The sequence below is a fragment of the Typopeltis vanoorti genome, chromosome 19 (assembly GCF_054136105.1).
Source record: "Typopeltis vanoorti isolate ZY-2024b chromosome 19, IOZ_Tvanoo_1.0, whole genome shotgun sequence".
Classification (NCBI taxonomy): Eukaryota; Metazoa; Arthropoda; class Arachnida; order Uropygi; family Thelyphonidae; genus Typopeltis; species Typopeltis vanoorti.
This window is the reverse complement of record NC_143567.1, coordinates 113,084,199-113,094,721: the sequence shown is the minus strand read 5'-3', so window position 1 is coordinate 113,094,721 and position 10,523 is coordinate 113,084,199. Positions and strand designations below refer to the sequence as shown.

Here is a 10,523-nt window from a genome sequence, read left to right as displayed (position 1 = left end):
AGTCAAGGAGTTCCTGCAAGACTATCTTAGTAGAGGCTACGAGAATAAGATAAACTGCAAAGGCCATAGCATTAAAGGAAGAATCACCTATATGGCTAGCAAGAGAGTGAAGAAACTCATCTATGACACAGTTAAAGAAAAGGGGAGATAGAGAATCACCCTGGGGAACACCCTGCAGTGCGTGAATAGAAGTCTCACAGGACTCTGTAATGATAGTGAGGGAGCTACCCAAGTGTAGCTCCAAAACATAGGAAAGAAAGGGTCCAGGACATCCAGCAATAGGCAGCACTCGAAGGAGAGAAGGAAGGGAGATGCTATAAAAGGCCTTTTGGAGGTCCAGCAATGCCATATATAGAGGCTTAAGGTGGCGTCAGGAATCAGAGAGAAGAAAAGAAAGAATAAATATTTTTTCTACATAGCTCTCTGAATAGACAAAAGCTCTCTGTCTATAATCATGCTGTGTACGTTGCTGAAGTCATTTAAGATATTATGATAGAGTCTAAGTAACACAGGGGAGATGATAATAGGTCTAAATTCTGATGGGCAGCTTGAAGTTTCTTTCTTTGGAATGAAGATTGTTCTTAAAGCATGTAAGTATGGGGGTATTGCTTTACTGGGAAGGAGAATGTCCTGTAAGTCTTGAAGAATGTTCAATGGCACCTTCCGAATCCTAGATGCAGGAAAGCCATAAGGTCCAGAGGCAGAGAAATTGGATGGAAGAGATACTTTGATCTCCTGGATTGAGACTGGCTGGTATATTTGATGGGCAGGAATGGATCTCAATATAGTAGGTTGGTCATCTTAATCAGGGCAGTGTGGTGGTGGAGCAGAAAGGACTTTATTCAAGAATTTAACAAAATCATCATGTAAGTCTGCTAGTGGTGGAGAAAAAGCACCATCAAGGATGGTTTTGGCACATTGCCTGTATTGTTTTTATAGAGGGCCTACATAGGCCCTCTTCCTCTACTTGCTATTTGAAAAATGTCATTGTAGAACGAGACATAGATTGATGAGTCATGAAGTGTTCAGAGAATTCAGCATGGAGGTAGTCATTCAACTGATCTGTGATATCCATTCCCAGAAGGTGAGTCTAGGTGAGAGATTTAAGAATTTGATGGTGGTATTCTGGATGAGGAGGATCATCTAGAGATGATGTCAGTCTAAGAATTAAAGCCTCTTCAACAGCAGGATGGTGGCTGGAAAATGGAAAGGCAGGGACAGGAGATACAGAGATATTACCTGTCCATACCTGTGGCAGATGGGCTGCCAATTGTTGAACTAAGGCTTAGTAATTGGCTTTCCATCTCTGACACTTGATAGCATCCAAGTGTCTTAATGGGAATACCTTAAATAAAGCCTCATTGAGTTTCGTTATCCCTCAAGCCATGAACTCGATCTCAATAGCAGCGAGGATCTTTTCTTCAGCAGTCCAACGTGCTTTGTCGTGCTCTGTTATTATTGCAGCATTCACTTTGGCTGGATGTCTCGATGGGCAATGCATGCTAATGCCGACTGTGGTGGAGAACGCGATTGTGGATCTGACATATGAAATATGAGATTAGGTACTCTTTGACCAGCAGAACAAGCATGATGAGAACTTGAATAAATGGGTTGATGACAGCCCTTGAAGAGAATTCTTCTAACTTTCTTCCTGAGGACACTGCTGGGATGGGTGGCAGGATCACCTCCAAACAAGAAATGGACATCTAGATTCACACTCGACGAGTTTCCTGTCTCTGGCCTATAAGAGTCTGAGCCTTCATGGAAACTTAACCCTACGAGGGCTACTAACCCTGTCAAGAAGGAATAGCATAGCAGGCCAGTCAGTCACCTGAAGGTGTCCACGAATCGCTCCTAGAAGGCCGCCTACTGCCACACTTGAAGTGTCTCAGGGGATGTGCAAGCCAAGACAAAAACACTTCGGATTCCCTTAAACCTTGCAGAGTCACATCCCCCGTATACCACTTTTTGATATCTGTCAGTCAGCCATCCTCTTATCCAGGTTTATTTTTTTATTTTATTAATGTTTGCATAAGATCTACATTGTCCATACAGATATACCTGTGATCTACCTTTTTCAAAATTGGAGTATAAGGTATAAGATTTCTAATTTATGTTTCGACAAAGAGAAAATTATTGTAATATTATATATTATCATTACAGTATATTATTATAATTATCGTAATATTAATTAGTCATAATGCTTAAAAGAATATTGCAGTTTTTTAACCACACTGATTAAAAAACATTTCATTTTGAACTTCCTAATGAACCAGCATTACTTATTCTACACTGCAACAAGTGCAATTTTTGCATAATTTCGACTTTTCATTATTATTTCAAAAATTGATATTAATAAATATTTCAAATTTCATTAATTGATCAATGCATTTCTCAAACATGACTCCAAATTTCTAATGTTAATGTGGTGCAATATTTTGACTTAATGATGTTCCTTTGTGAAAATGCCAATTCACTCAAGTATGTGAAACCAAAACAAGCATAAATATTTTTCGCACATTTTCTTAAGTTGGGATATTTTTAAGTTTGGAAATACTTGGTATAAGTATTTCCAAAAATTCTCTTTGTGTGCCCTTACTTTGACATAAACATCATTTCTTATTGTTATTATTTCTTCTAGCATAAAAATATGCATATCAGAAATAGAGAAAAAGTTTTCCCTATGGTTTCTGGCTTTACATTGGTATCAAATGGAAAACTAATGAAGAGAATTACATTCTCAAGTTTCTTGAAATCGTGAAAGTGATTGTCAAATTCTGCAATTACTTTACGAATTTTACCAATATATTTATTTCCATTGAAATAGAAAAAGCAGAACTACTTAATTATGCTGTCGTATTCAGAAAATTACATAACTTTTTATTTTCAAGCTTCACTATCAGTTTATTCGATTTTTCTTTAAAAGCATTGATAGAACTAATCATATCTAATCAAAAATTGTTTTTCTGCGACCCTGAAGTTCTAGGTTTAATTTACTAGTTATGTTGGTCAAAAAAGCTAAATCCAATAGCCAAATATAATCTTTTAAGTGTTCGTATTCATCGCCCTATCAGCATTAAATTGTTTAATTTTTTTCAATTAAATCCCTAAATCTTTGAAGAAATTTGCACCAACTTAACCACTTGACATCAGTATGCTTAGCACATTCACTGGCATGCTACTTTGGCATAGTCTGTTCCCATATGCTGAGCAATATTACTTCTTCAGGGTCAGTATGGTAATCTCGTTGCCGGTGGTAAGCATCATACGAGTATACTCGTAGTTGGCTTGTGCAGAGCATATACCATCTATGAGTATACATAGCTTTGCTGCTAGCTCCATAAGCCAAGCATTTTCACTTATTCAAGGTCAGTATGGTATTCTTGTTGCCAGCAGTAAGCACCGTACGAGTATACTCATAGCTGGCTTGTGTAGCTCATATATACTCGTAGTTCATACATGAGCTACACAATCCAGCTATGTGAACGTGTTAAGCAGCTCAGAAGATCCATCATTACAAGTTAAAGATCCATCATTGCAAAAACTCCTTTGCAGAGTGTTTACCCATATTAATAATTCATATACTATGTTCATATACAGAAATCATGTATAATAGCACAACAAATTTAGCACTTGTTGATATATAATACAATGATACTGTAAGAAATTAGGAAAATCTTCCTTATGCCTGCATAATGTGATAAAACCATTGCGATGACCTGTTAAAGCTGGTGCTCCATCTGTGGTAAGAGACACTAGATTATAAAGTGGCAGTTGAATGGTCTTGCTGTTAATGTTAAAACAGGTAAATAAATATTCACCCCATGTTTGCCCCTTTAATGGAATGATAGTAAGTAATTCTTCTTTAGTAGAAAAGTCTTTATATACCATTCTAATAAAAATAATCATTTGGGCAACGTCAACTGCATCAGTAGATTTGTAAAACTGAAGTGAAAAGGCCTGACAAACCTTAATATCCTGCACTAGTTGCACTTTTAGATCCAAATTTATTTCTTCTACATGTTTTGCAACTGTATTACGTGATAACTGTATTTTGTTGATACCAGCAACTATTTCTGATATATTTTCAAAATTACAAAACAACACTTCAGCTGCTGCAGGAAATGCTTTTTTAAACATTGCTCCATCAGTAAATGGTTTCTTATGTCTGGGAAGCAAGCAGCTCACTCTCAACAATGCAGTTGTTGCTGTATCTGCGTCCGATATTATTTTAATGAAACATAATTGCTATTATGACAAACTTTTCTTCAGCTCTTGAATTTTGACTTTTCATAAATCACTTATGTGGATATGTTATTTCATAGCGCCAAAGTGCACTGATTTAAGGTGTCGTTCCAAGGTTTCCTTTTTTGGCAGAGAAACACTTCTATTGCAAATCAAACAACATTTGTCTTTGATCATAATACAGAACGAATCATGTTCCCACTCTTGATGATAGTGATATGTATTTGCTTTTTTTGTAGTAGTCATGTTGGTACAATTTTAAATTAATTTAAAATGCTTTAAACTTTCAAATTTTAAGCATATAGCAGAGTAGTAGCACAAAAGAAACAACCGAGTTTATAATACTGCTGTTGTTTATATATTGAGTTTCACTTGTTATGTTTGTGTAATACATCAAAGCAAACAAAAATCCAAAGTGGGTGTGTCTATGAGGGTTCATATATTTCCAACTACACTTCACAACAAAAGTCTCATAGCAAGAAATTTAAGAATTTTAAACTAATATTTGTAATTTTTAAATTGAAAATTTTGATCAAATGATAATCGATATCATAGGTGGTGAACGGCAGGCCCGTGGGCTGCATGCAGCTCATAACTATATTTTGTGTGGCCAGCGGCAGGATAAAAACTATATTAAATTAAATGCATTATCAAGGGGTGCTTAAGGGTCTAATCTGAATAACAGAGGAGTTCTCCACATAGCCTTTAAAGGAATGCAGAGAACTGACCAGGGATTCTGACCTAATGTCCAATCCTCACCCTCTCGTGGTGCTCCCTGTTGGAGATCTACCTGGATACTGAACGAACGAGGATGCGCTGGCAATTTGGGATTTAGCTGAACAAATTGTATTCTTATTGGTTAAAGCAAAATACAAAATAATAGTACAACATGTCAAAATTTCATGCCAGCTGCACCATCGCCTGGTTAAACAAGGCTCCTGTTGTTTTTGCCAGGGAACTAGGGCAAATAGCAAAAAATCAGCTACTGGAACAAATCTGAAAACAAACCCCAACTTAACATCACCAGAGTTAAAGATCGGTATTATCAAAATAAGAAGCCTGAATGGCAAAGAAATGGAGCTAGTTGAGGAATTAGATAAGTACCAGATCGACATAATAGGAGTGCTTGAAGCAAAAACTGGTGAGATCTTTCTGAGCAATAAATACAAAATGTTATATTCAGGTAATTACAACCAAGGAAAAGGAGTAGCCATAGTATTCAACACTAAATATGAGGCTAATCTTCTTGAATGGCAGTCAGTCTCAAGTAGAGTGATGTGAGCAAATATCAGAATGGGGAACTGGACAAAGATTTTTTTGTGCATATGGTCCCAGAGAAGGCTCTACTAAGGTAGAAGTTGAAGAATTTTTTGAGGCTCTAGAGAAAGCAACTCACACAATGAAAAGGGAAAAGTTGGTCGTTGTTGGGGATCTAAATAGCAGAATAGGAAATGATTATCTGACATACAAAAATATTTTGGCAAAAATTTGGAGAAAAGAGCAAAGCTAATAATAATGGCAAATACCTGCTGGATTTCTGCTCAGGACATGGACTGGTACTAACACCATCTTCCAACATAAAAATGTGCACAAATTCACATGGAGGGAAGAAGCAAGGAATAAGAAAAGTCTAATTGACTATGTTATTGTTGATGTGATGGGTGCATACACCAGAGTGTACAGAGGATTTAAAATTGGAAGTGATCACTATTTAGTCTTGATCAGGATAAAATTGAATTTCATATTGAAAAGAATAACATGTAAGAAAGTTTTAAAGCGAATAAAAGTTGAGCAGTTCTCAGGTGTGAACTGTAGACAAATACATAAAGATTATTGAAGAAAAAATGAATGTTTGAGAACAGGAACCAAACCTTGGAGATTCAGTGGCAAGTCTTGAAGAAAACCCTGATTAAATAGCCAGAGAGGTATGTGGTGGGATTGTCTGCAAAGATAGAAAAATCAGAACTCCATGGCTGACACAGGAAGTCAAAGGGGCAGTGTAGGAATAGAAGAAAGCATATCAAAAGTTCCTGGCAAATAAGTCTGCTTGTGCTCTTAGAGAATACAGAGACAAATGTAAGAAAGCTAAATACTGTAAAACTGGCTGAACAAAAGTCATGGGAGGACTTTGCAAGAACATAGTGTTAAATCGATGTTTCTATATCGATTTTTTTATATTTAGTTATTTACTTAAATCTATCCTTTCTTACCTACAACCTTACTCAATCAAAACCCTACTGGCTGCTCTATTGTTAAATATTTATCTTTTGTGATTTATTCTCTTATCTTAACTTTTATCTTATTCTTATATCTGGGATTGGTTCCACTTCAGATACTGACAAATTTATATTTTGCCGAACCAGCCAGTATCCTATAGCAGAAAAGATCCTTGCTCAGGGAGATAATACTAGAGTCTGAAGATTACTTATATGATATCTTATAAACTGCCGTATAGATTTAGATTATTGCAGTGGTGACCTAAATCGATTATTATATTCACTCTCTAAATCCTTCATGCCAAATTAGGTTCTAATTTTTATAAGTGGTAAGTTTGCATTCAGGCATGACTCAGGTTCAGATAAATATGACATGTTTATTGAAATATCTAAAACACAATACAAAATTCATACACTTCATTATGCTCAATACTAAATAAAACTGGAATTAAAAGGTTAACACGTTCCAAATAAATTAAATCTTATAATTCATGCTAAACACAGTAACTGCATATTGGAATAGATAGCAAATGATATGAAGTTTAGCTAAATACCTTTCAGTAGTATTACTCTCAAGAGAAAACTAACAAACATTCTAATGTAACTGAGATACTAAATTGTACTATTCTTATTGCATTAAATTAATCCTATCACATACGCAATCTACAAAAGATCTCTTCCAAACAATTCTTCTTACTCTCAAAGGAGGTTACCTTTCTAATTTAAGGCTGCCCACAGAGTTCTTTAGAATACAGTTCATAATTTCATATTCGTAAACAATCTTCTCTCTCTTCTAATGAACTTTCACACAAAATAGAGTAATTGCACTTTACCGAGCTTTTTCTGTGTCCTTCTGTTCCACGTGTATGTCTGGATACTTCTCGTCTATTGGCTGTCCATATGCCAACATAGAGGGTTATGCTATCTTCATTCCTTCTACCGAAAACAGACTCAAATCTTTGCGTTTCAAGAACAACTTGATGGAACTTTTCAGCGATGGCTTGATTCTGCTAGGACTGGAATATTTACCTTCAGCTTTGCGTAGAATCCTACTTCATTTTAAGAACCCTCATGGTCTGATATCTTACCACAGACTTCACCCCCTTATGTAACACACCCTGCTAACTTCCGAACCACCAAAACAGGAAAACGTTACGACCAGACAGAATCCTCCGATACGGGCTCAACCCCTAAAATTCTTCTATAGAGTGCCCTCTTTTCTGGAGTCCCTTTTGCACACGACCCTATATCTTTTCATGCCCTTGAGTTCATACTTCGCTTTTATGATTCTGTTATACTTGGATTCACAGAATACATGGCAACGTAACTTTCTGCATAACTATAGCCGTTAGCATTACACTGTACATGTATAGCTTTATGCCTTCCATGAATTATTACTTAGCAACTTTTTAGATGACTCACAGTAGATTTTACATACTTAAGTGAGGTTTAAATTTAAATCAGATGATCTCTCTTTTTAGACATACTTAAAAATTAAATCTTAATATAATCTTATCAGCTTAAATATAAGGCACTTGAAATAAAGAATACAAATTTTACATAAAGTGAAGAAGTTTCACGTTTAATTACAGCTGATGTGCAGGTATTTCTCTTTGCCAGCAAGTTTTATATGTAAATGAATTATTTCTTTCTAAGATTCCTTTATTTAGGATCTAACAATAGAAAATAAATATCAAGAAGGTGACAAAATATTCTGGAGGTTGTTGAAGAAGCTTAGAAATGGAGGAGAGTGCTGTAAAAGGATGTACGGATGATAAAGGTGACAAGAAAATGGGAGAAAAATAGTCTTGAAGTATGAAGTAATTACTTTGAAAAATTGCTAAATGAAACAAGCAGTGATAGCACAGTGGTAAAAACAATCAACAGGCATATGGTCAGGAATACATATCCATACTTGAAGTAGATAAAGCTATCAAAGGCTTGAAATGTGGAAAGGCAGCAGGAGTAGATGACATTTGACCAGAAATACTGAAGTATGGTGGTATAAAAGTCTTATAGTGGCTGCACTGCATAGTTCAGTGGAGTGCACTGCATTGGAGTGCAATGAACGTGGAGTACACTCCAAGTTCATTGGAATCTGGACAGATTCCAATGATTGGAGTAGACCTCTCATAGTACCCATATATAAAAAGGGATAAATAAAACTGAATGCGAGAATAACAGGGGTATTTCCCTACTGAGTGTGTCTGGTAAGATTTATGCAAGCACACTTGAGAAATGATTGAGAAGAATTGTGGAAAAAACTTGGTGAAGAACAAGATGGTTTCAGGCCAAATAGATGCTGTAAGGATAAGATCTTCACTTTACGACAAATAGTTGAAAAATGTTGGGAATATAACAAAGATTTGTTATATTGCCAAACATTTTGGGAATATAACAAGGATTTGTATTTAAGTTTTGTCGATCTAGAAAATGCATATGACAAGGTGCCAAGGTAGAAGCTATTCAATATGCTACAGTTATATGGTGTCAATGGAGCATTATATCAAGCAATACTTAGTCTTAATTTGATTTGTAAGTCAGCAGTTAGAATTGAATGAAGTACAGGAAGATGGTTTAATATTAAATCTGGTGTCAGACAAGGATGTACATTATCCCCTCTGTTATTCATTATCTATATGGATCACATTATGAAGGAAAGTGGTATTAAACCTGATATCAAAATTAGAGATGTTAATGTCTGCCCTTTGCTTTATGCAGATGATGTTATACTTCTAAATAAATCTGCTACAAGTCAGCAAGATTCCCTGACTAAATCGAATAACTGTTGTAATAGATATGGTATGAAGGTCAGCATTAAAAAGACAAAGACAATGAAAATCAGGCAGAAACATTGACAATGTGAAGTGCATTGTGAATGGATAATTCAAAGAACAAGTAGAACATTTCAACTACTTAGGCATGATTTTTAGTGAAGATGGTAAATTAAATATACAACAGAATGAGCAAAACTGGTATGGAGGAAGTCAACTGTATTAATGTATGTGGAATAAGAGAGACATTAGCCATAACAGTAAATTTGCTTTATACAAGACAGTGTTTAAACCAATTTAAACTTATTGATCTGAGAGCTTGGTGAGAAATAAAACACTTGATCATACACTGGACACCACAGACATGAGAGTCCTGAGAAAGATTAGAGGCATGAACAGATGGCATCAATGGCAACATCATATTAAAAACGAGGATATTAAGAAAGAACTTGATATAGTCAACATATAGGAATGCATTAGCAGAGCTAACCTGAGGTAGTATGGTCACTTAAACGGAATGGGCGAGGAAAGATTAGCCAAACAAAAGTTCTCTGGCAGGTTGGCAGGAAAATGACCCAGAGGAAGACTAAGGTATATGTGGATTGATACAGTACAAAGTGTCTTAGATGATAGAAATATAAGATCTGATGATGTTGGAGTTTTGACAAGTAACAGGATGATTTGGAGGAAAATTGTACATAGGAAGTTAGTAATCATGTAAATTATTCATATAGTAAAATCATATCCTGTACATCCCCTTGAGGGTACATGGCAGGAATCTGATGATCATGCATTATCATTTTAGCTACTAGTTTCGATCATTTGTTTTCTGATTGATATACTAGTTATATTCATTATTTCTGATGACGGAAACATTTTATATTCTCAACACGAAATCAAAATTACTTTTAAAAGATTAGTCAATTTATAAAATCTACTGATCTCTGCAAATTGTAGTAGTGGGGTGGTAGATTTTTATGCATTTAGAGCAAGGCATCATTGAAAGTCAATTGCTCTGTTCTGGTTACAGTGGTCAGTTTCACAGTTAACAGTGTTATTGTTGCAGTTTGTATGCCTTAGTCAGTTAATTCAGCCTTTGCGTACAATTATAAGAAACGCAAGTTCTCTGAAGAAAACATTTATTTCAGGAGAAATGGGAAAATGAATTTCTGTTTATAAACAATAACGACAACAAACTACAGCATGCCTTGTGTGTTTGCAAGTGTTATGTGTGCATATGGAATATAACCTCAAATGCCACTACATACAGCACCATGCCACTGAAAAC

The 10,523-nt window shown here is 35.5% G+C and overlaps 1 protein-coding gene across 1 annotated transcript; it reads right to left on the bottom strand.

Annotated features, from left to right (window-relative positions):
• Positions 1–3,603: 3,603 nt before the first annotated feature.
• LOC150096451 (zinc finger BED domain-containing protein 5-like) lies at positions 3,604–4,140 on the bottom strand. Its single transcript, XM_090409073.1, has one exon. It carries the CDS (start codon positions 4,138–4,140, stop codon positions 3,604–3,606), a length of 537 nt encoding a protein of 178 aa, XP_090265199.1.
• Positions 4,141–10,523: the final 6,383 nt, after the last annotated feature.

What these genes read in the sequence shown, in the direction of transcription:
- LOC150096451 (XM_090409073.1), bottom strand. Translation starts at nt 4,140, where the DNA reads ATGTTTAAAAAAGCATTTCCTGCAGCAGCTGAAGTGTTGTTTTGTAAT.